This window comes from Mustela nigripes, chromosome 13 (assembly GCF_022355385.1).
Source record: "Mustela nigripes isolate SB6536 chromosome 13, MUSNIG.SB6536, whole genome shotgun sequence".
In the NCBI taxonomy this organism is placed as follows: Eukaryota; Metazoa; Chordata; class Mammalia; order Carnivora; family Mustelidae; genus Mustela; species Mustela nigripes.
The window spans coordinates 132,397,084-132,424,903 of record NC_081569.1 but is presented as its reverse complement, the minus strand read 5'-3'; the positions used below and the strand labels follow the sequence as shown (position 1 = coordinate 132,424,903).

The 27,820-nt window shown below is 52.5% G+C and overlaps 1 protein-coding gene and 1 long non-coding RNA gene across 9 annotated transcripts in view; one reads left to right on the top strand and one right to left on the bottom strand.

Moving 5' to 3' along the window:
* Window positions 1-19,979, top strand: part of RGS6 (regulator of G protein signaling 6) — a 542,081-nt gene extending 522,102 nt beyond the window's left edge. The window contains exons 18-19 of one of the 3 annotated variants that reach the window (XM_059373828.1): window positions 11,122-11,188; window positions 19,730-19,979. In XM_059373828.1, the coding sequence (XP_059229811.1) occupies window positions 11,122-11,188; window positions 19,730-19,896 (234 nt within the window). In that variant the 3' untranslated portion in view covers window positions 19,897-19,979. The remainder of the gene's footprint in view (window positions 1-11,121; window positions 11,189-19,729) is intronic. The other 2 variants (XM_059373830.1, XM_059373829.1) reach the window with 2 other exon arrangements.
* LOC132000203 (uncharacterized) lies at window positions 429-22,952 on the bottom strand. 6 transcript variants are annotated; one of them, XR_009399205.1, is made up of 8 exons: window positions 22,112-22,952; window positions 20,450-21,533; window positions 19,504-19,876; window positions 5,354-5,402; window positions 5,196-5,256; window positions 4,218-4,419; window positions 2,734-3,049; window positions 429-656 (listed from the first exon to the last, which is right to left on the bottom strand). It is a non-coding gene; the product is annotated as an uncharacterized LOC132000203 (long non-coding RNA). The 6 variants fall into 6 exon arrangements; XR_009399204.1 differs by having other exon boundaries at window positions 5,196-5,402; XR_009399207.1 differs by having other exon boundaries at window positions 2,994-3,049; window positions 5,196-5,402.
* Between the last annotated feature and the right edge of the window lie 4,868 nt (window positions 22,953-27,820).

The following is a 27,820-nucleotide window of genomic DNA, read 5'->3' as shown; positions in this document are numbered from 1 at the left end:
AATAGAAGGCCTGCGGTCCCTGGTGTGTCTTCGTGGCTGGTTTGCCATGGCTGTGTGGCTTCCCACACATAGAAGCTGCCAGAGGCTGTCAGAGGCAAGGCCTATGGAGTTTCCCCACCCCTGCGGCCCTATGCAGAGTGGTGGGAACCCAGGCTTCCCTCTTGCTTTTGAGGTGCACACTGTGGGTAGAGGAAATTTAAGGATTCTGTCGACAAACCCAGAGTGTCCTGTGAGGCCCAGCTGGACCACTGGGTGCAAACTTCAAGAGAGGAGAGCTCCCAGAGCCCCGTGGAAACCCTTCAGCTTGACCATGTGGGCTGAGGGTGTGAGAGAGAAAGGCTGGTCCCCAGACAAGAGGTTCAAACATCTCCAGGCTGCTTTTCACAAGAAGTGGGTATCAGGAAAGGCAAGAAGGATCTCGGTGAAGCTCTGTGAAGAGCTTTTAATCATGCCCCTTCCTCCCAGAAGTAGTGTTGGGTCAGTGATTTTGTGAAGTCCGTTAACAAAGCATTTGGAACGAGAAAATAGCAGACACCTTCCAGGCGTCTCAAGTGTGCATGTGGGACAAATTACAGAGATGTTTTCAGGGCTAGCTGGAGGAGAAAAATCTTCCAAGCTTCTGAGAATTTTGGCATCTATATGATAAAAGGTCCAAACTGCAAAAAAAAAAAAAAAAAAAAAAAGGTTATAAATTCCCTGCTGTTCTTTTTGTGATGACCCTGATGGGCGGTGCATTCCAAGTTTACAGTTCTGGTGGTGGAAATGGATTTGCATTGATGCCGCCACACTTCCTGTGCCCTGGGGGCAACACCACATCCCCACAAGATGTGGCTGTGTCTGAGGAAATGGTCTGTGACTGTAGGACAGTGGCAACTCTCAGAGGATTTGAGGCTGGGACCCCAGAACTTGGTCTAAAACATCCCAGTGTTCTAACCAAATGGAATTAACCCACCAACCAATATGCTTTGCAATCTGGTAGCCATTTTCCGGATATACTGTCCATAACGTGCTAGATCTCTCTAAAGGGAGATCTGTATGACTGTCATCTGCTCTCTCCTGCAAACTATAAAACTCAATGGAGACTAGTTGAATAGCATTCCCATGTCACTGGGAAAGGTGGATATGAAGACCACCCATGTCATGGACTAACAATGAAAAAATGAAGGAGTGAAGCTACAAAGTTTGTGCACCGAGGATGTGGCCAGCTGCCAGCTAGGACTAAATGAGGCCTGGCTCCAGGTGGTCAGAGAGCTCCCTCAGCTGTCCTCCTATGCCAGTGTCCTTTCTTTTCTTGGTAAAAGAGAAAACTTTGGAGGTAGCAAATTGTTGTTCCCAAGTCTTAAGAGGTCTTATGACATGGAGGGCTTATCTGTTAAAGACCAGCGATGGCCTCTTTCCTAGGAGATGCTAAGGAGTCATTCCATGTGCTTCATGGAAGCTACTGGGGCCATGGTAGTTTGGGTGCAGAACAAGCCTTGCAATGCCCAGTAGAGGCAGCTCTGTGAAATTCTCCTTCCAGTGGAAACTTCATTCTGAGTCACCCAGAACTTGATTATACAATGCATTTTTTAGGGGGATATGCTATGCCAAACAACTGCAGTTGCGGGGCGCTCAAGCCCCAGGGGATGCACAAAGCCCTGCTAATTTGGTAGGAAGGCTCATGTCTAAGACCAAAGGTAACTGAAAGTCTATGGCATGGTTCAACCATGCACCTTGAATGAAGGTGCAACCTTCATTCAGAACAGGAGACAGGACACCCCCGATGGGCCCCAGTCCCAGAGAGGGCCAGTTGACCAAGCATGGTGTAGGCTGGATTTCAGCCCCTACTTGACCTTCAGCTGCCCTTGGGCAGTGAATGACCCACACCACTGCACATGGTGGGGGTCTGCTCCAAGGAGGCCCAGTCCAAGAACTCTAACCTACAGCAGCCTCACAAGGGGGAGGATGGACCCCCGCGTGGTTTCGGATTATAAGAACCCAGCCTATCCCCCCTGAGTCCTGTGCACTGGGAGGCTTCCTCCCACCATGGCTGTGAAACGGGAGAGCCACCGCAGGGAGTGTGAGGGCCACCACTGTGGCTCATCTTTGCCTCCCTGTCCCCCTCCTCTGACTGCTTGGTGGGGGTCCTGTTGTGACCACCTGGTGGAGCAGGGGACTTCTCAAACTCCAGACTGCTCCCTGCCCATCAGCGCCCAGCAGTCTGCTGTTCGTTCTCTGCCACCCTCCTGGCGACGAGGCAGGTGTGAGGGTGGCCAGAGCAGAAAGGCTTGTGGCCACCTTGCCTTCTCTTATGCATGCTCCTTCCCTCAGGGTCTCCTGCGAGCCACCACCTACTCGCCATGGGCTGACTCTGACACAGAGGACCCAGGAGGCATAGGAGGAGGGGACAGGAAGCAAAGCTCCTGCTGCCAAGGCTCAGCAGCGGCCATTTGGCTGTCCCTTTCCAAGCAGTGGCTGAAGCTCCCTAGGGAGGAGAAGCAGGGAACGTCCTCTTCTCCTTGCGAACAGTTCTGTGGAAGCAGCCTTGGGGGTGATGCTCTTGAGGCAGGTGGCGGCGGGCAGCAGCCTCCCTTGACACCTGGGCCTAGGGGTTTGGCTAAAGCCCCAGCGGCCCCCTTGAGAGCTTCATCAGCCAGAGCCTCAGGCTCCAAAGATGGGAAATGGGACTGAGGTGCCTGAGCAAGCACAAGAGGCCCCCAGAGGGGAGCTGAGTTGAGGACCAGGTTCACCCACCTGAGAGAACTCGGCAATGGAGCTTCGTCCAGGTGCTCCTTGGAACTGAAACCACAGGCCCGGAAGCTGAGGGGGCCTGGCCTGTTCCCAGGAGCTTCTCCACCACAGGCGTTTCCATCCTGCCAGCCAAGGAATGCGGAGGGAAAGCCAGGCAGAGACCAGGAAGCTCTGGGAGCCAGCTGTCACCCGCTCCTCCCTCTACCCTCCTCCCTCCCCGGCCAAAAGGGAAGCTAATGAGAGAGGAAAAGTCAGCAGCTCACCTCCTCTCCTTTCCAGGCAGCTCTGCAGGAAGAAACCCCAGCTCCAGGCCCAGACGCTGAACAGGAAGAAGAAGTCTGAGGCTGCAGGCAGGCGGGGGGCAGCGGGCAGACAGGCAGGGCGGCCCACCAGCCCAGCAGTAACAGCTCCTTCCCCCCAGGAGGCTGTTTCCCCTCCCCCGCAGCATCCTGGCAGACAGCCACCCACTCAGATGGAATGAGTTCTCAAATACCTAGACTCAGCAGAGCCCCCAAAGGGCTTTGACCTCAGCCAAAAAAAAAAAAAAAAAAAAAAAAAAAAAAAATCCTTTTGGGCCTCCAGCAAAGAACTCTTGGCTAAAAATCTTTATATAGGGTTGGTCTTGATTGCAGACAATTTTTGGTCCCCTCTGGAGCCACTGGGGGTCGGACTGTCATTCTAGGCTCTCCCACGTCAGAGCGTCAGAGCCCGGAGGCCCAGCAGTAGTGAAACTGTGGTGGCCTAGGGATGGAGGAGGACTTCCGTGGTAGTATCCGGGAGGGGAAGCGTAGACTCCTGCCTCTCTCAAGCAGTGAGGACTTCTGGGACCACGCAGAATGGCTCCTGCTTCTAGCCGCAGCTTGCTAGGTGGGCAACCTCAGGCAAACCGCTAGCCCTCTCTGAGCCCTGGTTTCTTCCTAAATACAATGGCTTGGACTAAATAATCTCTACAGACTTTTCCAGCTGGGAGTGCCCATAGGTCTGGGCTTCTTTCTAGGCTAAGATTCCTGAAATGTGTGAATCATCTCTCAGAATGAACAAAGAGCTAGCTGCCTTCCTGATGGGAAGGCAGCTGCCAGCCTTGGATGGCAGGACTGAAACCATGGATAGCACTGAGTTGGATCTGTATTTAAAAGCCCTGGGCAAGGCTGTAAGGATAAAGCAGCAACAGAACTAAGAGGGCCACGGGCTCCCTAAGCCATAGGCCTGCTCAGATCCCCAGGCTCACACACCCTGTGACCCTTGAAGGGCAGGGAGGAGAGGTCCCCAGAAACGCAGTCAGCAACATGCCTGCCAGTTCTGCAGTCCCCGCCCTTCCAGGGGGACGCCCAGCTGGGTGTGTAGGGGGGTAAGGGGTGAGGTCCACTGGGCAGAAGGGCAGGCTCCAGAGTGGGTGCCGCGGCATCCCACCCACCCCGTGCCTTGTAGGGCTTGGGAAGGAACACAAGGTGAGCATCTGGGGACCTCAGCATCACTCTGTGGCTCACCTGCTCCCACACTTTCTGGGTCCCTGGAGAACTCTGGGCCAGCTGGCCACTGTCCTCTCTCAGAGATGGGCAAAAGGAGGTTACCCAAGTGTGTGCTATCCTGGTCATAGCTGGTGGTCAGCGGAGCCTCCTCTCTCCGTCTCTCTCCATCTTGGCTCCAAGTAAAGCTCCCCAAAGCTTACTTAATAGTAGAGGGTTGTAGCTGGAAAAGGCAAATGTAAAAGTCTATTTTTTATGCACATGCTATATCGTGTCGGACAACCAAATCAGCAGGGCTGCTGGGAGGCAGAAAAGGAAACATGGTCCGGGGATTCCTGATGGCAGGGGACGGGCATGGGTCTTCCGAAACTTTGGGCAGGAGTGTGATTTTTGTGTATCACAAAGGGTCAGATGTTGTCAGTTTGGAGAAGCTCAGCCCTACGTCCTGCTGCTCCTTTCAGAAGGAGGAACCCCCAGCTGTTGCAGCTGAGGACTCAACCTGTCAACCCAAAGCAGCCAAACCCCGTCTCCCGCACGGAGTCCCCCCACCCCCACCCACCGGAGAGAAAACCTAGCGGTGACTCGGTGTCCCCACACAGGGGGCATGTGGGGCACACGGAGCCAGGCTCTGCAAAGCCGCCCCCGCTTCCTCTCGCCAGCCCTCCCTCCCCACCACCCAGGCCCTCTTTCGCCTTCCCTAGACCCCAGTGTGAGGAGCAGTCAAGTGCAAATGGAACTCCTCTGAGGCAGAAAGGCACAGCTGTGTGTTTACAGCCACTGATTCAGATCCAAATCGCAGACCCTGCCAGTCTCCCGCAAGGCAGGCTGGGGGCAAACTGTGCCAGGCGGGAGTCTATTTTGGGAAGTGACCTGCAGCCCTTTGCCACATCAGAGCCTTCCTCACCCCCCAACTCAGGAAAGACGTCCTTCTAGAAGGAGCTCTCACTTTAATAGCGGCTGGTGGGTTTGTGGGATTTCATCCTGTTCCTTGTCACTTACATAGTCAGACGCTTGGCACCTGTCCCCAGGCAGCCACATCGGAACAGCCGCGGGCTCCCATCTGTCCAGTGAGAAGGTAGAGGGTGAAGGTGACCGTGGGGCCCTCAGTGGGAGGCAGAGTGGGAAATACAGATGGCTCAGTAGGGCAGGATACCCACTTCTGCAAAGGAGGGAATCCAGTTCTATCCTGCGCCGAGGACAAAGGGGCTGGAGAGAGAAACCCCCAGGGGTTAGTCAGGCTTTGGAATAGCAGGAACCTAAGAAGGGGACAAAGCTGCCAATGGCAGAGTCAAGGAGAAGAGACCCAAGTCTGCCTGTGTCCAGACGGGAAAGTTAAAAGTCAGAGAGTTCAAGGTCTAAGGACCTTAAAGGCTAAGAAGTAAAACCACCTTGGAGTTCCCCCCAAATGAGCTCCCAGTGAAAAATGACTCAGGGGTCTCCCCTTTTGTACAGCAGCAAGTGAATGTCTTCGGTTCGAGTCCAGTTTGGGAATCTCAGCATTCTGGAAGGAGAGCAGGATATAAAATCTTCCATAGGAACAATCTGTGAAATGTGGCCATGTAGCCAAATTCTCACTGGACACTGCTGCGGGGGAGGGGGTTGAGAAAGGCTCAACCCCTGAAAGGAGGGGGTTGTCAGTTTGATGTTACCTGAAGGCCCATGAGAGAAGGACCCTTCGGTGGCTCCCCAGCAGATAGGAAGGTGAGGCAGGGCTGGGAGCGGAGACCCTCCCCAGCAGTGGCAGGGCCCCGAAATGAGGGATCCTTCCTTCCACTCTCCATTATCACCGCTGAATCCTTTCCACCTGAGCACCTCAGTCCCAACAGGAAGGGTTCTTATTGGGATTCTATTTGGCAGGAACTTTCCACAACCCCTTTGTCAGCGTGGAGGATGGTGGAAGGATAGAAGTCATCACTACAGCCCCCTGCTGTCGAGAATATTTATTCGGGAGCTGCCCTAACGTTGAAACCAATAGCCATTCCTGTCCCTCCCCGCCCCCACCTCTACTCTCTGTGTTTGCCCAGAATTGAGTAAAGCAAGTAAGAGGGTGAATTCATAGATCTGTGTCAACCAGAAAGGCAGTTTCTGGTGGTAGGTCACGTAGCCCTACCCTATCAACATCACTTTGGAGGACTCAGATGAAGAGAAAACATATCGGTCCTGTTCACAGATCTGCACCTGCAAGGTGTTGTTCATTCGGTAGACAGTGGAATTCTATTGGAAGAGTATCTCCTTCAGGTGGGATGGTGGGTCCAAAACAACCACATAAAATTTCATAAGATAAAATTTATGTTTAAAAAAAGTCAGCCTCATAACTATAGTATGGCATTCATAGCCTTTGCTGTAATTCAAGTAAAAGAAATTCTGGGGTTATAGTTGCCTACGAGTTTCATAGAAGCAAAAGCAAGATGCAATTGCCTTAAAAGAAGAAGAAGAAGCAGCTGCTGCTGCTTTAAGTTATAATAACCAAAGTGGCATGACCAAAAGAGAAAAGTGTCGCACTGCTTTTGTGTTGTTCTGGACTGTGTTGAATCTTGGTTCTAAGCTCCCCTCCCCCAAGGAACTTGGACAATCCAGGGAAAATTGGGAAGAGAGTAGCTGGGGAAGCCATGTCAGGTGGGATAGAGATGCCTAGCCCCTCAGGAGACTAGCTGCCCAACAGGAGATCTATTTGTGTCTGTCTTCCACGGTAAGTGGGCCTTTCTGGGCAGTTTCAGGCAAAGCTAGGAGAAATGAGTAGAAGATACAGGGAGGGCCACCCTGCTGGAGAAGAAGAGTAGCAACTTCCCAGCAGAGGGGTATGTCCCCAGGAGGATCACCAAGCTCCCTGGAAAAATGGAGAAGCCAAAGGTATCGTAAAGCGGGCTTCTTCAAGAAATGTGGGGGAGGAGCAGAAGGAGAGGGAAGGAGAGAATTTCTTTTTTTTTTAAGTAGTGAGCTAGCTCCCTATGAAGAGGGTTGTGAGGTTTTTTTTTTTTTTAAGATTTTATTTATTTATTTGACAGAGAGAAATCACAAGTAGGCAGAGAGGCAGGCAGAGAGAGAGAGAGGAGGAAGCAGGCTCCCTGCCGAGCAGAGAGCCCAATGCGGGACTCAATCCTGGGACCCCAAGATCATGACCTGAGCCGAAGGCAGCGGCTCAACCCACTGAGCCACCCAGGTGCCTGGAAGGAGAGAATCTTATGCAGCCTCCATGCCCAGAGTGTCAAAGCCCGGTGCTGGGCTAGAGCTCACAACCCCGAGATCAAGACCTAAGCAGAAATCAAGAGTCGGCTTCTCAGCTGACCGAACCACCCAGGTGTCCCTTGAGCCTCTATTTTAGCTGGAATCCTCTGGTGCCTTGAGTATTTGTTAAAAGGATCCTACTACTATTATTCTATAGTTTCTAAATAAGCCTTAGAAAAGGAAAGTGGATCATACGGAGGGAGTTTGCTGAGACTGGAGGAGAAGGATCCAAGAGTCCGATTCGCCTCTGGAGGCCTTGAGGGAGAAAAAGCCAGATGATGGCCCAGGCCAAGCAAGGGAAACTGTCAAGGAGTAGAATTACTGCCTTTCACATGTCATCCTTGCCTTTTGTTTTGTTGGGTGGTTTTTTGTTTTGTTTTGTTTTGTTTTTTTAAGTCAATCAAGGCTGCTGCAGCTGAGCTCTGGCAAGAGGGCTCTCTCCCTAAATGCCTAAAAGGAGGTCACCGAGCAGAGGACACAGGCACCTGCTGGCCCAGGGCAGCTGAGCGACAATGGTACAGTCAGGCCGAGCCCAGCCGGGGTGGGCTTGCGCACGAGGGACCCTGGCTCTGAGCTGGAGGGAGCTCGGCCTGTCCTCCTTCCCACCCAGAAAGGGTGCTTTTCTGCAAACAGCAAAGATGAGAAAGCCAGGTGCCTTTCACCCAATGCTAATAGTAGATTTCAGGTGGGCGAGCTGGTTCCAGCCCCCTCTCCACGGGGCCGTGACCAGAACGCGCTCCCCAAGGCCTCAGACCAGGGAGAAACTCCCCTTCTGGGGCCCCTCCTCCTGGGCTCTGCCTGGAGGACTTCTCTTCAGCCCAACTCCGGGGAAGGAAGGGCTCTCATGTCACATTCTTTCCAGCTGTCCTAAAGACCAGCACGATTGCAGATGACACTCCCTCTTCTCCCAGGCTTTATCGGGGCTGCTTTCAACTCATCATGGGATTGTATAATTATGGTGATTACAGCTTATGGCTTTTTTCCTCTCTTCATCTCTCGCTTTCAGATTCTTTGAGGTCTCTCATTAAACATGGCGATCCCCGTAAAGTCAGCAAAGTTTTAATAAGACATCTTTTAAAGCTAAAGAAAACCCACTTAGGGTTGATTGGTACTATGTTCCCTCAGACAGTCCTTTAAAACTCTGTCAGACACCATTGGGACCCAAATAGAAGAGGTGGAGAGGGAAAGGTAGGGGGATCCGGAAGGTACCCATGCTTTTTCATAGGGTTGGAGAACATTCCATGCCACGCCCCTGGCCTTTCTCATTTGCACCAAGAGCAGGATGCAACTGAACCCTCATGCCCAATGGGACCGTCAAACAAGGGTAGAAGGCCTGGCCTTTAGATCATAACAGATTAAGTTGGAACATAGAGCTAGAGCAATCAGTACAAAACCCAACCCAAACTTGTCATCTGCAGCAAAAAGTAGAGAGGAAGTCCTGATGGGTTTTCTCTCCTGGATGATACTGGAAGGTTCTGGGGCATCCATTTTTCTAAATATGTAGAGGAGTCAACCATTGGCATTTGTGAGTGATAGCCACGCAGGGATCCTATACTTGATGGTGGTTTCCTTGATAATGACACAGCTCCAGAGCCCGTCATTTGGTAGTTCTCAAAGGTAGCTTTTCCCAAATTGTTTCTAGATTTGTAGGACGTTATGGGAAGGATCACCAGGAAGAAGTGCAGGTGGGTTGGTGGCCACTGGAACTCCCAGCCTGCCCTTCGGCAGCTTTGCTCAGGTTTCGTGTCAGGGTCCTCTTCCTCTCCACCTTCCCCAGGACCGTATGAGGAAGCACAGCAAGGTGTCCCTTGTCCCTGCCTGCTCTGAGAGGCTCCTCATGGCTACATCCCAGAGCTGTCCAGACCACTCCTGACCCCGGCTGTAGCAGATAGTCACATCTGGGCTGTGCCTGAGCAGTGCCAGCCATCCAGAGCCAAATGCTGATAAAACTTGGCAGCAACATTTCCAACTGCCACCACCTGTTCACCTTGCCCCGAGAACAATGTCCCTTTGGTGCCGCTCGGAATGCAGAAAGGCAGGCTGGGTTAGAGATGGACAGTCCCGGCTGACTCCTGTCTGTCCACCTGAGATTGGCGTAAGACCCCAGGGAAGCCGCTCACTTGGCCGGCGGGTGTAACACAGCCCCAGCCTACTGCACACAGTGGATGCTGGCACTGAATGAGGGCGTAAGAGTAGTCCCTGCCATTTCTCGGGGGCTCACAGGGCTCTACTGTGGGTATCTGCACCATGCTGAGCTTGGCCAGCAAGGACTTTGGTTCTATGTCAGCTCTACTGCTTGGCAGCTTCTCTAAGGCTCGGTTTCCTCATCTGTAGAGGGGAGATAAGAGTAAGTAATTAAGTGGGGGAAAAATACACTGGGTGCTTAGCAGAGTGTTGGCAGCATATGTGCTCAAGTGGAGCTCTTCCCATTACTATTTTCATTGTTACATTTTTGTTTGTCCCCACCACCCCCACCCCCTGCTTAGCTCCTACTACTTTACTTAATTTCCCAGAGTATTCTCTGAGTAGGTATCGTTCTATTTCTTTTACAGTCAAGGGCGGCTACGTATGTATCTCATATATGACAGTGTATGCTAGATGCATCCAGTTGCCACAGTGACCAGCTCATAGAATGACTTGATATTTGGTAGCTCTTATTATTGGCTTGTTTTTAAAGTCCAGAGCCAGTTTCTCTGCTTTCCCTGAGAACAGAGGGACCGAGGTGACTGGCAAACCAGCTTCTGCCCTGTAGTCAGTTTCTTGGGGGCCCCCTCAGCACTTCCCAGGAGGCCATGGGAGCTGTGTGGTACGGGGTACAACCTAGAAATTGTTGCATCCATTGTCAGGACCTGGCATTTACCACCCCCTCCCCCACCCCGCCACCGAAGCGTACAACCCCTGAGACACCTCCTGCTTCCAGAAACGGATCAGGAGTGGTTCTTCCCATAAGAGCGTGAAATGCAGCCCTCCAGATGTAGCATTCCACTCAACAGAAGCCTCGTTCCCAGAAACCCTCACCTCTCCGCTGTCTGCCCGTCTGCAGCCGCCCTGAGCGGCCCAACCTCACCGAGTCTGGCCGCTCCGTCTGCCAGATAAACAAAGGCTTGGATTTTTTTCAGCCACACACTACAAAGTGGGGTTGTCGGAGGAGACAGAAGCAAGTGGCAGGGGATGCTTTGAAATCCCTCCTAAACCAGATCCCCGGGGTATATGCTTCTCCTGCTTGTAGTATCGACAGACACCGAAGCGAGGCCATTTCCACGGACACGAATGGCTTCTTTCGGGGGAGAATCCGGGTTTTACATATGTATCTTTAAGTAACTGCTCGAAGTTTGCAGTGTTTGTCAAAGATTGGCATTTTAGGAGCCTGATAGAAAGCTCTGCAGCCAATCACATGGTTGCTTATGCAGCTTGCACGAGATGCTTCTGTGAGCGCCTGTGCCGCAAACACGCACACGAGCCTGCCCCCCGCTGTCCGCACAGGTGCCTGCGCGGCCTGCCTGGCCCGGGCCTCTGCATTCAGTGTATGGGACGTGAGTAACATACGCTGCCGCCTTGCATGTGCCTCTGCGCATGCGTTGCATGCCCGCTGCAGCCGTGCGCATGTCTGGGCAGGGGCCACCCCAAAAGCCGCAGGTATTCATGGTTTCAGCTGGATAAGTTATTCTTCACTTCCCTTCCTAAAAACACAATTGCCTAGTGCTGCTGGCGCAGAGTCAGAATGGCCGCTGCATTTCAGCCCCGAGGTGGCTTCCTTCCAGCAGTGGGTGAGTGATCCCGGCGTCCGCACTCTCTAACCTTTTTGGGGATCCTTCTGCACAGAAGGTGCTCCAAAATCCGGAAGAGATGATCTGTTTGTCCGTGGCCTTGTCTCTGCCCATCACTCCCGTTCCCATACCCTCGTTCCACGAACAGTCAGCAGCACCTAGTTTTTGGTGTCCCCATATTTTCTGCCTTTTTTTTTTTTTTTTTTTTTTTTTTGCATCCATAGTTTTTTCTTCATAAGAGGCAAGGAGCCAGGGGTTCCAAAATGATGCTAAGATGTTAAGTCCCTTGTCCCAGAGGCAATGTGCAAATAATGTCTTTAGGTACTGATCGCTTCTCCTGGGCCCCTAGCAAAACGGGAGAGAAATGCTCACTACCTTCCACGATGCTTTTAAATTCAACAGCAGCATCCTTAGGCTTACGGTTCCCATAACCCTTCCTCTGTGGTCCCATAACCCTTCCTCTGTGGCCCAGGGCCAAGTCCTGCAGGAAACTTGCAAATCTCACATTTCTACATACTAGACCATCAGGGGAGAAGGAAGCTGGGTGAGCACCTATCCTCTGTTCCACGGGTGCAAAAAGTTTTACAACAACAGATAAAAAGGGTCCTTAGGGAAGAAGGTTCCCATCCATTGATCCAAGTTTCTATCAAGAGATCTCTGAAAATGCTGCTTTACCAATCCCCTGATGCACTTTTTCAGGTCAGAAATACATGTGTGATAAATGCCTGTTGTGGCGTGTTCCTGGTGGTAGGGAAGAAAAAGAACTAAGTAGTTCTCCCCTGCCTTTGTGTCCAAATGGACATGGACATTCATGGAAAGATTATGCTTTGGGGTGGAGGGAGGCGGTCATCAAGTTGACTGCCTGTGCCTTCTAGGCTCTGCTTTGGCAGCTGGCTTAACCATGGACCCCAACCTATGGATGAGTTTTGGGTAACCGTGTGTGTAGGAGAGAAGAGGTGCCCTTGGGAGGCGGAGTTAGAGTCCCATGGTTCTGCAGGAGAGTCACATGCTGCCAAGCAAATGATTCTTCCTGCTGTCTCTTCCACTAAACTTCAGTGGCACTCTCCCCTGGAGCCATGGCCAAAGGTCACTTGAATGTCCTACTTGGAAAAAAGCGTCATGTCGTTGCTAGTAGCAACACAACCATGTCCCTGTTTCCTCCAGTCTTTTTGACCATTGCCTAATTTGGAGTGAACCAGAACTAAGATCCTAAAGTGCATCCGGAAGGAGATGGAGGAACAGGGAAGAGGAAGGCATTGCATGGGCTAAAGGGAGACATACTACTGAGGGATCTCACATGTGAAATGCCCACCTCCACTCCACTCCTGAACCCCCAAAAAGCTTCCCTGCAGGCTGAGTATACAGAGAGCACCGTGGTTTTCAGTCAGAACCAGAGGAAGGACGGATGGAGGTCTGATATGAAAAGTGGGAGGCATTTCCCCAGCACAGGAAGAACACAGGCAAGGTGGAAATGCACGGCTTGGGAAGGAAGCTGAGGGACCATGGCCTGGGCAGTGGGCCACCAGCATAGGGCACAGCTGCTCTTCCCTTGTCATTTCTGGCATGCCTGCCTGGTTCTAGATTTGTCCCTGCATAGCTGGGGGACGTGGAGGAAGCTGTCCCACCACCCACCAAAACTAACAGGCAGAGGTTGGCCATTGCAAAGAGCCCCAGAAGTGATGAGCTGGATGGAGGGCAGGAGTCAGAGGACTAGGAACACCACCCACAGAGGACTTCTCCAGCCCCCTGATTTAGGCACTTGGTTCTAATGGAATTGGTTCTAAATGGAGAAAGGCAGCTCTGGCTGCCCCTCCTTAGAAAGGTAAACATTACACCTGCTTCTCTCCTCCATGGGACAGTTGCTATGGAGACCCTAGAGGCAGCAGCACCAATAACATGAGAGCACAAAGAGAAGTGGTAGCATCACTTGGCCTGTCCAGCAGGTGCACCTTAAAGCCACGTGCCCCAGGCAGTGGTGATGGGTGCCCCAGCTCCGTGCAGCAGCCAGGCTCGCTTTGCCAGGCTTGCCGGCCAGAAGGTGGCGCCTTCTCTCTCAGGAGTCCCAAATGTGAGGAAGGGAAGAAAGTCAGGCAGAGCAGAAATGCTTGAGATGGTCTCAGGCATGCTCAGGTGGAAGCTTCTTTCTCAGTGAGGTTGAGAAAATCTCCCTGGGCTGCCCAAAGAGATTGCCTAGTGGAGATGGGCATGGAGGAGTCGCTAGTCTCTGAGCGTTTCCATGTGCCTCCTTCCTTGAGAGTGAGGGCCGCATACAAAGTAGAAAGTGTGTGGCTCATGAAGGCCGACCCACTACGCTCTGCCACTGGCTAGCTGTATGCTCTCAGGCAAGGGACTCAAACTCTGTTTGAGCCTGTTTCTTCATCTGTCCTGACATAATATATCCTAAGACTTTAACCTAAGGTGTCTCAAGACTTTAGATTGGCAAGAAGAGTGGGGACATTAACACAAGTGTCTAGGCAATGCCTAGTGTGTTTGATCCAATAGTTGTTCAATGTTCAGTCAACAGGTGGCTGTTAATAACAGTCCTCAGTAGCTAACCTGCACCCCTGATAATGGGCCTATCCCTACCCTGTCACCATCAAGGTCTGCGCTAATTGAAGAGAAAGGAGTGCACCTGGGATCCTGACGCCAGCCCACCAAGCAGGGATAAGAAATTCACAGAGAAGGTCCCTAGGAGATAGATATAGGATAGGTTGGTCCTTTCACATTTAGTATAGTTAGGAGTGCTAGAAACTCACATTTCTAAATTAAAAAATAAACATTTTTTAAGGAAAAATTAAAATCACTGGTAGCTGCCAATATAGGCTAGAGTAAGTTTTCTGCTAACAGTCCCAGTGACCGTTTATGGGAATTGTTTTCAGAAGATACGACTACTGGTAGATTCCATAGGCCCGCCGTTTCCTTGGCAAAATTCAGTGGTTTATACCACTGGACCTAAGGTAGCGACCTGTGTGAAAAGAATCCGTTATTTTTATTATGATGATATTCATTATTTTTTAACAGGTTTACATGTACAGGGATGAATATTAATTCTTCAGCCAGTGGATTTTTTTTATTATTATTCAATTTTCACCTGTTCCTTGACTTTTTTTATTTGAGTGTTTGTTTTATGTTTGTGGCATCTTATTTTTGAAAGTCAAATAGAATATTTTAAAGCCAGATAAAATGCCCTTCAGCTCCTGAGAGAGATCAGAAAGCTTTGCAAGGACCCAGGAGTCATACAGACCCCAGGAATGGATTTTGCCACCGGCCCCAGCCCCCCCACTACTGAGGAGTGAGGAAGCCAGAAGCACCCTCCCCTCCTCCCTGTGCAGCTCTGGCCTAGCTCTGCTGTGGATTAGCGGTGTGTGAGCTTTGGCTAGTCCCAAGACCAGGTTTTCCCCCTCTCATCGGCCCCACCTTGCCTGAAGCTCAACAGAGGGCGAGTGGATGAGAGACGGAGAGTTGAGAAGATTTTTGAAACTCTTCTGTATTCAGGATGGATTTTCCTGCCAATCCTCTGCCAACTTTGAAAAGCTCTACACCCCAAGCAAGTAGGCACCCTCTCCCCAGCTTAAAACACCATTGAGAAAGAGGATGTCACAGAATTCCTTATAGGCCCTTTTGAAATCATTCCTTTTGTTTTGCTCTGTAGAGAAGGGGCGCCAGGGGTCAACAACCTCCAGAGAAGTCCCCCGATGAACTCAGGTTCTTGACTTTTCCCAAGCCAGGACCCTTACCTTCCCCCCCTGGCTCTTAGGCTCCTGGCTGCTCTCCTCAGCAAGGTCACCCGGGCTTGTGATCACAAGCTCACCCATCATTTATGAACCCGAGCATCATCTCCTCATGGGTGTCCTTCAGTCTCCTTGAGAGGAAGGCTCATCTCTGAAGCCTCCACTTCTTGCCCACTGAGGTCATTTGTCGAGCCCCATTCAGCAAAACCCGATTTTCATTAATAAGGATGAAAAATGCCCGTATCACGACAAGGTGATCCGTTTGGATCAACGCACTAAGCACAGGGTTCCAAACTGGTCCTATTGCAAGTTCCAGTTCCTCTCGCAGAGGAGTCGGGTTTCCCCTACGCTGGAGGAGGAAGCATCGGATTGAGCCAAAAGGCAAATTCATGGGACCGGCCACTGACAGAGAGTAAGGAGTGGGAAACTTCAAAGGAGAGATATGATGGATTTTTTTCCCCTAATCTTTTCTTTTTCTTTTGATGGTAATTCCAGATAGCAGAAGGAACAGATCTGAAGTGTGTGGTTCAGTGAATTTAACAAATCTATGCACCAGTGTCACCTAATCCCCATGACTCTGGAAAGTAGCCTCATGCCGCTTTCCGGTCAGTTCCCTCCTTCTCCTCCAGAGGCAACCACAGTTGATCTCTATCCCCATAGTAACTTGGACTTAGACTGGGTGGACCTGAGATCTGTACCTTTGGTCTTAGATCACCTGAGCAAATCAGCCTGAGAGTCCCATCAGCAGCTCAGATATCTTTACTCCCTTAGAATTGGAAAGAGTCCTGCCTGAGTCCCTAGCGCTTGGCTCTGCTGCCCCCAAAATGCCACCTAACCCCCAAGGTTACTCTCTGAGCCACATCCCTCCTCCCAGCCAAAGAGTGTAGCATCAGTGACCCAGGTAAGTAAGTGGCGAAAGCTCTTGGTACCCCGGGTCGTGCATGCTTTGTTGATTAATATCTGGAAGTGCGACGCACAGAGCCACAGCATGTCAAGCAGCATGTCGATTTCTCTTAAAGCACTGCACAAAAGGGAGCCATTCCTTTTGTGCATTTCCTTTTAGAAACAAAGGATTCCATGACCACCTTCTTTCCAGGCTTCTAGCCATCAAGATGGCCACAGAGCTGAAGTGATTAGTCAGGGTGGAGGGTGGGTGTGTGTGAACCCAGGCCATGAAATTGAAGGATCCTGATTCTCTTGGATTAACTTTCCCAAACGTCTCAAAGGTGAAAAGCACTTTGTCTGTATGCAAAGCTTTGGTGTCTCTGGAATGTACCTTCTGCAGCTCAGTTCTTAATCACTGTGTATTTTTTCACTGGGACAAAGGCTGCCTGCTAATAGCATTTTCAGCCACCTTCAGCTGCCTCACTCAGCTACGCCAAGGCCTCAGGCGGAGCTGGCTGCAGCTCCCTGGTACCATGATCCGTTCCCAACTGACTGGCACTGGGGAACATCACACATTCAGACCCTGAGACAATGGCTTCCCCTGTAACTGTGCAAGATGCCGGGTGGAAGTAGAATTTCCCCTGCCCTTCCTGTTTCCTACAGGATCATCCAATGAGGCAGGGGAGGGGGTTAAGGAGAGGGAGGAAAGAGCCCAAGAGGGTGCAGGGCAGGAGCTCTCCTCTCTGGACAGAGCAGGGAGCTCAGGGGCCCCCAGCAAGACCTAGCAGCACAGACCCTGGGGTAGCTCATCTCCGAACACAGGTAGCCTCTGCTGTCAGATTTCTCTTTGATCCCTGAACATTCCAAGAGCCTCAGCTCTTCAGAAGAGAGGCAGCTGCTGAGCCAGTGTGATTGCAGGATTTCTTCCCCAAAGCCCGAGGCCAGGCATCTAGCCATGCCTGCGTCCTGCATGAATAACCACCTTCCAGCCCCATGCGGGAGGTCACTGAGTAGCAGACAGATTGCAGTTGGACTGAGCTGCCCCCTGAGCGGACCTGAAACCTCACGACCTCCTTCAGCAGCAGAACTGGCATTTGAAAAATGTGTGTGTGCAGGGGTGGGGGGAGGGAGACAGAAATGCCAAGGAACACCACCTGGATTGCTGAGAGGCTGGGAACAATCTCAGGGCAAGTGATCTAGGCTGGCCTCTGAAGTCCTGAGAGATGGAAGCAGCTGGGGGGGAGGGGAGGGGAAGGCATTGACAGCGGCCGCAGAGCTGGGAGGCTGAGCTCCAGGACTCAAGCGGGAGGACATTAATTAGCGCCCCCAAGCCCAACACAGCCCCTTCTACAGAACAGGGAGGGGTGGAAGGTGGGGCACCTCAGGACCAAAGGCACTAAAACAGATAGGCAGTCCCATAATAATCCAGATATAGAAACTGCAGCCTTGCTCACCCTACAGCCCCCTCTCCAGCCAAAATGATCTCACTAATGAGGAAGAAGCCGCAATGAGGGTTTGGATGCCTGGTAAACGTCACCTGCTTTGTTTCTGGGCTCTTCACATCCACACTCACAATAGACTGCTATCTGGGGGCTGGAGTGATTTTTTTTTTTCCACATCCGCCAGCTCAGTCAAACCCGAATACCATGGGTGGTCAAGCCAAAAGATATACATTTAGTGACACAAGATGTCATTTGTTGCCCTGATGGAAAACAGACAGAAGGAGAAGGGGAGGGGCCAGTATTTGGTGCGCGGTAACTGCAGAAATACGGGGCACCGAGAGGCGAGCGGAATCCCGCAGTGCCTTTCACATGAGCAGGGATGGACATGGGTGAAGGGGGTCGGGGGAGGTTTGTTAGAACTCTTGGACCAGGAGGCCCCTAGACTCATCAGCTCCACATTTCCCCCGAGAGGACCTCACACACACATCCCGGCGCTTCCTGCCTTCGGGGCTGCACCAAGGAGGCAGGTGAACCAACAGGATGACAAATGCCTCGAGCTCCATCTAAGAAAGGGCAGTCAAGGAGAGCACCAGCCATGTCTGTGCCTTAGCATCCAGGGCTGGACAAAGTCCTTGAAGGTCAGCCTCTGCCAGCTGCAAGCTCTTGTCCTATCTAACCCACTCTCCACAGAGGAATAGCCACCTAGCTTTTAGTGACTTGCAAAGACTGGCACTGTAACCCTCTAGGATTAAAAAAATCTGATTAAAAAATCCTTAGCCTGATATACATGTACCCTGCTGCTGGCTAAGTTTAGTGTATTTGAAGATGCAGATAAGGTTGCTATTGGGGAGATGTGTGTGTGATGGGTGTGTGTGTGTGTGTGTGTGTGTGTGTGTGTTTAAAATAGGGGAGAAAAAAGGAAGTTTGGTCTTATTTGTGAAAATGAGGAGTGAAATACTAGGGGAAATAGAGCAAGGGGACGTCGACACAGACCTTCCGACAGCTCCCGGGGGCAGTTCCATTTCTGGACAAGCTCCCGTGCATGCCACTGGAATTCTCAAAGTCAAGCTGGCGTGTCCCTCTGTGGAGAGCTAAGCCAGATGACACGTTGTCTTGCATCCAGCAAACTCACAACCCTTGTTCATTTACTAGATCTACCCATTATCCATCAATTCATCAATCAGCCAGTTTATTGAGTACTCTACCAGGCTTCTCAAACCTGATCAATTTCTTTTAATTACATCCAGCTTGCACGCAGCCAAGCCCAGTAAACAAGATGAGCCCTCACACCCCACTTGGAAATGAACACGAGGGACCGCTGGCCCTTGCGGCCTCTCAGTACCAAACACCGCAGCCCATGCCGATGAGGACACGTGCTCCCCTTCACAGATGGCGACAGTGTCGCCGACCGGCTGTCAGTAACAGCATGGGTTTTGAGTATTTTCTCAGGCATAGTGATCCGTCTGCTCGGATCCAGCCAGGCTCTCCTCTAGACCCCTGTCCGATGTTCTGGCTTCCTTTAGAGGGTGAGCAGGGAACCGGCACAGGCTGCGTCAAAGGGAACAAGCAGAACGATGGAGACTCGGTCATCCTCCTCATCCATCCTTGTGGTGCCCAATCCCACTTCAGAGGCTCCTCGGCCACTTTCTCCCACGCACACAAGTCACTGGCCCCTGCCAGGATCTCAGTGCCTCAGGCGCCAGGATATGGTCCCATTTAGTTTTTTTCCTTTTCAAGACCTTCTGTGCGGTTGGCAAGTGAAGGGCTGGTAGAGGTCCCTGTGGGAAGTCATCAAACTCCTTCCCTGCACAGGGAGCCAGGAACACAGGCCACAGCAGGAGTGTGTTGCCCTGGGGCCTGTGGGAACCCCTGATCCCCAGCCCCGACTCCCAGCCTTGGCGCAGGCCCCTGTATTTCCTTAGTCCCAGAACCGGTCGTTAAGAGGGGGCAAGCCTGTGTGTCTCTCCCAAAAAGGTCTCCATCCTGCCTTTCAGACAGGGTCCCAGATTGTCTGTATTCTTCTGCGTTCACACATCTCCTGCATCCTTAAGACTGGGTCTCTCATAGCTTCTAGTCACCCAGACCCAACCAACCCCTCCCCGAGCTCACTGCCCAGTCCACGCTCCTTCCTCCCTTGAATCAAATTAAGGGCAGGGTCAGCCCACAAGCAGTAGGAGACACTTTACTTATGAGTGAAAGTGCCTTCTCTTGGGGTACGTAAAATTCCCACACCCCAAAAAGAGTACCAGCAACACACCTTCACACCTCACCTGCCTCCCAGAGGCCTGTGGTTCCGGCTGTCTGCAGTCAGGGCTCCCGAACCCAGAGATCAACAGGGTCAGGTAGCGAAGTCCTTTGGCCTCTGTGGCTCTTGCAGCAATTAATTCACCTGTCTGGCTCTCTGTCTCTGTCCCCGTCTGTGTGTGTGTGTGTGTGTGCACCTGCGCGCCTGTGCGTGCCAACTCTGTCGCCTGTCTCTGCAGGGAAAGTCGCTGGCGGGCAAGCGGCTCACCGGCCTGATGCAGTCCTCCTGACGGTGCCCACCGCGGGGCCCGGGCCCGACGACCCCGCGGGCAGGCGGCGGCGCTCCACCTCCGCGGACAGAGTCTCCCTCCGAGGGGACCTGGTCACTGTGAAAGAGAAGGAGTGAGGGCGAGGACGGGCAGCAGAGGGGAGACTCGGTGGGTGACTGGGGACACCGTAGAGAACGAGTCCACAGAGCCTGGGCTCGGCCCTGCAGAGACCCCCGTTTACAACCCTCTCTTCCTTGTACAGTTGTGCGCCGACGCCCCGTTCTCGAGGAGGTCCCGGGCCCTAACTCGTTCGGGGCGCGTCACCTCGTGGGGCTCCTGCCATGACATATCACTTGAGATTATATTCTTATTACCGTCACTCTTCCCTCTGTCTGGGGGGGCGCGCCTTCCGGCACCTGCAAGCGGGACCGGCTGGCCCTGAGCACATCCAGTATTACGCCCCGCACCCCCTGTAGTGACAGCCACTGTGTCCTGATGGCCCCCTGCCTCACCCCATGTCTGTGTAAGGCTCCCCAGCGCGACACGTCCCCGCCGTGGCTACAATGGTGAGCAAACTCACGGCTTGCCCCACCACCAGTTCTTTCGGCCCCCCCAGGCCCACTCTGCAAGAGGCCCCCACGGGCGTGGGGCTGCCCTCGGGTCCTGTCACACGCCTCAAGGGTCCCTCACCAGAGGAAGCACCGGTGTCCACAAAAGAGCTCGTGGTTTGACAGCTGTGGAGGTTCTGACCATCTTTTAAAACATTTATTATTTCCTAACTTATTCTGGTGTTGCCCCTTCTCCTTGGCTTGTTCCCTCCTGTTCGACTCAAAATAAACATGGCCGTGAACTCAGGGGCCACTGGGCTCCTCCCCTCCGGCAGCCCCTGTGGAAGCTGGGAGTGTTCCCGGCCCCGGGTAGGGGGGAGGTGGCTGGGTCACACAGCTGGCAGGCCCGACACTGTGGCATCCTAATGGGCATGGCTGGGCCCCTGCTGGGCCAGGTCTCAGCTGGGGCTGAAGCTGGGGCTGAGCCTGTGACGGAGGGCCTAGGCCAGGGCCAGACACTCCTCTGACAGCCCAGCAGGGTCACCTGCTAAACAGAGTAGGTCCTCAAGGGAAAAAGCTGACACAAAGCAGACCTGCAGAAACCTGCAAAAAACCCACTTGTACTCCCTTCGTGTGTGTCAAGATGACTATCTGCCAATGGGCTGGGAGGCAATATATGGAAAGCACTGAGTCAGGTGCTTGGCACAAAGTAGGTGCTCAGCAAACGGTAGCTATTACTGTCTTCGTTTTCACTGTCACCATTGTGACACCCGCAAGCCCTCAGATGGAGCGCTATTAAGCAACATGCTTTTTAATTCAGACACTCACTCCACCTGCTAGAACTAGCCTCCCTCAATCTATTTTTGGCCATAGGTGAAAATTTTCCCTGGGGAGTATAAAAAACAGCAAACACAGAAGCAAAAAAAAAAGTGATCACTGGTATTTCTTTACTCATGTAGGCAAATTCACCAGCTGGTGACCAAAGGTTCATAAGCTTGTTTGCAGACCTTGCCTCCTGAGTGCTTCCGTGACCATCTTTGTAGCCCCCAAGTCCGTGCCATCGTATGTCTGATTCCATGGGGCCCTGTCCGCAGGGCCCTGTCCCCAGGGCTTCCATCCCTCACAGCAGGACTGCTATGGGCATTAGGAGTCTTGGCTACAGTTGTGCCCTTGTGAGTTCTTGACCACCATGCCTCAGTTTCCCCCACTGGCTGTAGTTGCTGTCTCTGCCAGTAGACAGTAGAGAGATGACACGGGTTGGGTCCTGAGGTTGTCTCCAGTGGTGGCAGTACAGACGTAGATTCCCGTCAGGCACTCCCACACCCTGGTTCCACACCACCTCAGCATGGGTCCTGGCCCTTGTAGATCCTTAGTAACTACTTGATGAGTAAGTGAGTGAAAGGAAGCCCTGTTGTAATGGGGTCTTTGGACCTCCTCTCCTGGCTCCACCCATTTTTATCTCCTTGCTTTTCACACAGGGCTTCTTTCTCAGAACCAAAATGCCACCTAAGCTTTTCTGCACCCAACATTGCCCCAAAGAAGCCCTCCCTGTTAAGGGTCCCCGAGCTGTGTTGACATTGAGGCACAGGGTGTGTGGATAGAGCAAGTTCTAGAACAGCCAGTGCCTCTGTGCCCTCAGTTACCAGGGCAAATTCCTTGCTGCCTCCTGTCCTTCCCCACGGGCTGTGGACAGGACAGGGTTGGCTTCCCCAATCCTCCTGGCCTCTACTCCCGAGCAGCGCTGGCTGACTTGACCAGCCCTGGAGGCCCCCAGAGGGCCCACCCAGAGCCAGGTGGACTGTACCTCTGAGATGGCGAAAGCTGAAGGTTTCCAAACACCCCTGGGGACATCCGGAGGAAAGGACGGGCCTGTAGGCTCAATAGAAGTAAGGGTGCTCCAGACGCATTCAGATCCAGAGCAATAAACCCCATCGTCACCTCGTCTCCCAACCAGGCATGCTCAGTCCTGTGACCACCACGTTCTCCCCAGTAGATCAAGCCAAGCAATGCAGGGGGTGGGGGTGCCATTGCTCTGCCCAGTTGGCCAGTCCAAGGTCCGTCTACTGTGCAGACCTTAGAATGCAAACACACTTCAAAAAATATGTTCTTGGCCAGTTTCCCATTGGCCTGGTCTACACAGCCAAAACGTCAAACCAGAGTAGACTTTTGAAGGCAGTTCCAGAGCAAAGTAGGTTCCCCTGCCTCCGGAAGCTTCCTTAGCCCCCCCGACTGGTTACTGTCTCCGGACCTGGGACTCTTCCCATTGACAGCTCCCAGGATACAAATCATGTTAGCAGCCCCACAGGGCAGCCGCAGAAGCGACCACCCAGCCAGCAAGTCAGACGTAAGGATGCCAGGCACCGGACATCGGACTGAAATCACCTTTGCCTCGTGGAAAGAAGAAAACTTGGAGGATGGCATATGCAAAATTCCCAGCAGCAGCCAGAGGGCTCAGCCCAGGCAGCAGGAATGCTCTCGCTGGGGAGAGGGCTCCTTCTCTTTCAAAAAGTGATGCTTCGTTCTGCTGTCAGGTGTGGCTATCCCCCAGGAGCACGGTGGGGCCCAGCCCACCAGGGCAGTCATCTGGGTGGTGCCCCTGGCCCACGAGGGCCGAGGAGTCAGGTCCAGGCCAGCCCCCCGGGGCCCCGCTCACCACTCCGAGTTGTTGCTGAGACCGGTGAACGTATGGGGACATGCTCCAGGCGTGCTCTTCCTGGCAGGATGGCTGGTGTGTTCAAACTACCTCACCAACAGGACACTGAACCAGGAGCCTGCCACCCAGCCGGCCTTTTGGCTCTTGGTGGAAGTTGATGTTTCTCCTAAAATGTACCCTTGCCCTTGTGCTCCAAATGCATGGGCTTCAAAAGCCACCACTAAGAAGCCTTGCCCCACGCTGGAAAGAATAGCAGGCTGTTGGTGTTTGGACCTTGCAGAATATGTTGGAGGGAGGTATTCCTCGTTGGGCTGCGGGGCTGCTGGGCTGAAAAGCCTTGGCGTTGGGGGTAGATAATGGGCCACTGGCCTCCAGCAGGGATGGCCAAGCTGAGTATGTAGCAAAGACCCTATGTGGCACAGTTAAATAGTAGTCAAATGAATCCCCCATAACCACTCAGCCCAGGACCCTCGGAAAAGAGTTCTATGCTGTGGTCACAATGGCAAGGACAAAGGCCAGCAGCCTACTCATTAGTACCACCCAGTGATAAGGCCTCCCCTGGGCACGACCCAGGGGCCATCAAGTAGCAAAGTAGCAAATGTAGCAATAAGGGGCTCGGGGCCTTAAAGGGACAGGGTTCAAATGATCCGGTCTTGGCCCTCTCCCCAGTCCCAAGGAGGGCTCAGAGCCAGCTGCTGTCAGCTGTCTAGGGAGGGCTCCTGGTCTGTATACTATGCCCACTCACAGCATGATCACGGACACGTTGGAATGGCCTTCTCATAGTGCATGTGGTTCTCATTAGTTTATTTTTCTGGAATTTGGGGATTGGACCCCAGAACCCAACATGCTGGTACAGTCTAAAAATAAATGATTTGAACCCACTCTAATCCAGCTAAGTCTGTGTGGCTCCTTGGTGTGAGGTTTATTGGTCAGGATTTGCTGCTAGGAAAACAAAAATGTACAACCTCTCTTCCTTCCCCACTCCCCACCCAGCCCCATTAATCACACACACACACACACACACACACACACACACACACACACCATCTGTCCCACCCCACCCCCCAACCCCCGCCGCCTCACTCCCTAGCAGAAAGCTCAGGAAAGCCAGATCTCTGGGGTATGGGACTCATCCTGCAGGTTGGGACAATGGTGTTCCCGGGAGGCTGGGGCCTCCCACTCTGCCAAGTTCTCCTTGGCTGCATGGCCTCTGTGCCCCCTGGTTTGTACTCAGCCACAAAACTCAGTGGCCTGACGAACACTCTGATGCCCTCAAATAAAGTCCCAAGATTGAGGTCTGCTGCATACAGATGGCGCTGCTTACAGGGAGCCTTGGTTTCCTAAGCGACAGACAATCCCTTCTCCCCCTGATATTGAAGCAGCAGGGTTCTGAGAGCCTGGAAGTCAGGTTGACAAGAAGAGGACGAGAGTGAGGGGGAGAAGGAGCCACACACGCCTGCAGTCTCTCCATTAACAACAAGGCTGGTACCTAGCAGCTTGCTTCAGTGGCAGAAACCTTGCTTCTGAAGGCATAGGAATGGGTCCTCAGTCACACCTGCAAGGGAACCAACTCGTCTCCAAACCCCTGGGCCACCTCCCAGAGTGGGACTTCCTGCCTCACACAGTCAAGACCACGTCCACCCAGCCACAGCGCCTGAATCGTCAAGTCTATAGGGTATCCCGCTGTCAGGTCTTGGCCCACCACAAGAAAACCTTGCTTCCCTGTCCTCCTGGATCAAGGCCACCACCTCCAGGGAACCCAGAACTCCTCCTACCCAGCAAAGCAATCTGGCTTATTTACAGAACCTTCCTTTAACAAGCGACCACCGTCTAGGTATCCTTCGGGCCACCAAGAACAGAGGTCTGCTCAGGGACAGGGCAGCGGGGAGATTGGGGCTGCCAGTTAGAACACGAAAAGCTGTGCCCACCAGCGATGTCTGTGCTCCACCCTGCAATCCTCTTGCCCCCACTCCCTCTTGGGGACCCGGATGCAAAGGCCATGAGGCTATCCCTTCCCTTGGTGCCAGCCTCCACTTGCTCATTGGTCCCAGCTTCCAGGGGGTCAACACCCATCTCTTAGGACCTTTTCTGGGATGTGGCAGCCTCCAAACTCTGTGGCTTAAAGAAGCAACCAGGAGGCCCTCTGAGGGGCATGTCTGCCACTGGGCCTCAGAGTTCTCGTGGCGTGCTTTCCCCTCAGTCTGCCTTCCTGAGCAGAAGCGTCCACGTGACCTGATCTCCTGGCTTCCCATACTTGGACTTCCTGTGCATGAAGCTGGACCCCTATCACTGTACCCAGCCCTTCGGCACCCACCATGGGGTTACCGGGCCTGTCCCTGACCCCATACACCGAGGGGCAGGGCTCCCTGGCCAAGGAGAAGCTACAGGGGGTGACTTGTTCTAAAGGGGCTCAGAGTGGGGGATGTAGCTTGACATGAGCTCCATCAGGACCAGAGCTCTCTGTTATGCTCCTGCTCCCTTCAAGCGTGGCTTCTATCCCCCCAGGGCCCTTGAGCTAGCCTGGTCAGGTCTGGATTATTTCAACAGACGAAAGAGAGAGACAGCCCCTGATTGCCAAGGCTGAGCCACACATCCTCGGCTTGAGGGTCCGTTCCCTCATTTGTAAAACAGGGATAAGAACTTTAAAGTCCTGGGACGACTGGGTGGCTCCATCAGTTAAGCATCTGCCTTTAGCTTAGGCCATGATCCCAGGGTCCCAGGATCGAGCCCAGATCGGATGCCCTGCTCAGCAGGGAGCCTGCTTCTCCCTCTACCTGCCACTCTCCCTGCTTATGCGGATGCGCTCTCCCTCTGACAAATACATAAATAAAATCTTTAAAAAAATAAAAAAGGGAATTTTAAAATCTTACGACTGTCGTGAATGAGATGTGCCCTGCACGTAGTAGGTGCCCATGAAACAGAAGCTGGCGTTAGCTATCGCTGCATCTGAGAAAGGCACTGAGAGGCGGGGGAACACATTTGTAGATCCCTCCGAGGCAGCTTTCCCTGAAGACAGGCCCCGGACAGACAGACAGTTGGCTCTTCTTGCCGGCAGGGTGGCTGTGGTTTCTCAGCCTGTGCAGGTAGCAGTGTAACCCTGCCGGGGTCCAGCCCCTGGCTCTCCTTTTCCTGCCAGAACCGGGTTCCCTTGCCATGTGTCGCTTGGATGGCTTCAGTGATCCCAGACTTCTAGGAGCTCCTCCCTCAGACCCTGGATGGAAAATGGAAGCAGAAGCCCTCTTTCTCCATCTAGATCCTTACCCACCGGACAGGGCTCCATGGCTGTTTCATTAGGGTTTGGGGATTCTGAGCTCTTGCTCAGAAATATGCCATTTCAGGCCGGTGATTCAGAGCTCAGGTCTAGGACGCACGGCTGGGTGAGGCCTGTCCTCTGAGAACGGTCAGCATGTATGTCCGTGGAGGGACCGGCCTTGTTCCTAAAATGTCCAACCGAACGAAAGAAGCCTGGTTTTCCTCCTTTGCCCATTACATCTCAGGAAGATCTTTCTGAGTTGGGGAAGAAGAGATGAGGCCTGGGCATCTCTTCCTGTGGCCCTGTCCGTGAGTGGACCTTCAGTGGAGAACCAGTGAATCCTGACCCTGAGGGGGACCTTAGAGATTTTCAAATTACATAGTGAAGGTGTGTGTGCACATGGCTTACATTTTCATGAATTTTTTAAAAATATTTTATTTATTTATTTGACAGAGAGAGATCACAAGTAGGCAGAGAGGCAGGCAGAGAGAGAGGGGGAAGCAAGCTCCCTGCTGAGCAGAGAGCCCGATGCGCGGCTGGATCCCAGGACCCTGAGATCATGACCTGAGCCGAAGGCAGAGGCTGAACCCACTGAGCCACCCAAGCGCCCCTGTGGGTTTGTTTTTTTTTTTAAGATGATTTATTTGAGAGAGAAAGAGAGTATGCACGAGAGAGTGCATGTGGGGAACAGGAAAGAGACTGAGGGAGAAGGAGAAGCAGGCTCCCCACTCAGGCTTGATCCCCAGACTCTGGGATCAAGACCTGAGCCAAAAGCAGGCGTTTAACTGACTGAGCCACCCAGGTGCCCTGCATTTTTGTGTTTATTAAAGTATAATTTACATACAGTAAAATTCACTCTTTTTAGATACAGCATTATAAATTTTGGCGAACTGACACAGTGATGTAACCACCATCAAAAACCAAGATAAGGAGTAATTCTCTCACCCCCAAAAGTTCCCTATGATTCTTTGTAGCTAATCCCCTCTCTTCATTCACCTGCTTCTGACAACTATGTATCTGTTTTCTGACCCCAAAGCTGTGCCTTTTTCTGAGAGTCACAGAATGGGAATCATACAGTATGTGCCCTTCTGAGTCCAGCTTCCCTCACTTAGCACAAAGCACACTGTTGCATATATCAGTAGGACGTTCCTGATGTTTTGTTTTTAAGCATAAAGAAATGGGTCCTGAGGCAGAAGGCAGAGAGGAGGTTGAGGAAAAGGGCCTAGAGTCCAGGTCCCTATTCCCAGCCAGGCCACAGGCTTGTTGACCACAACTTCTTCAGTAAACAGTCATTCTTAAGTCCCCCAAATCCCCGGGCTCGTCTGAGAGAGCACATGATGAGAAAACATGTACACTGAAGAGAATGCACAATTATTCATCTACCAGAAGCTACTCACTCGGAAGCCAAGGGAAGCAATGGTGCATATCAGAGTGAATCTTTATTTATTCAGTTAACAAGTAGTGCTTTGTAGACCACTACCAATACCTCTGGAGCTTTCCCAGTCTTTTTGCAAATAGATTAACACAGAATAATGAAGTGATAAACTATACCTGAAGCAAAGTGTGGGACAGACCCCAGGGACATAGGGATCTAGGGTAGAACGGTA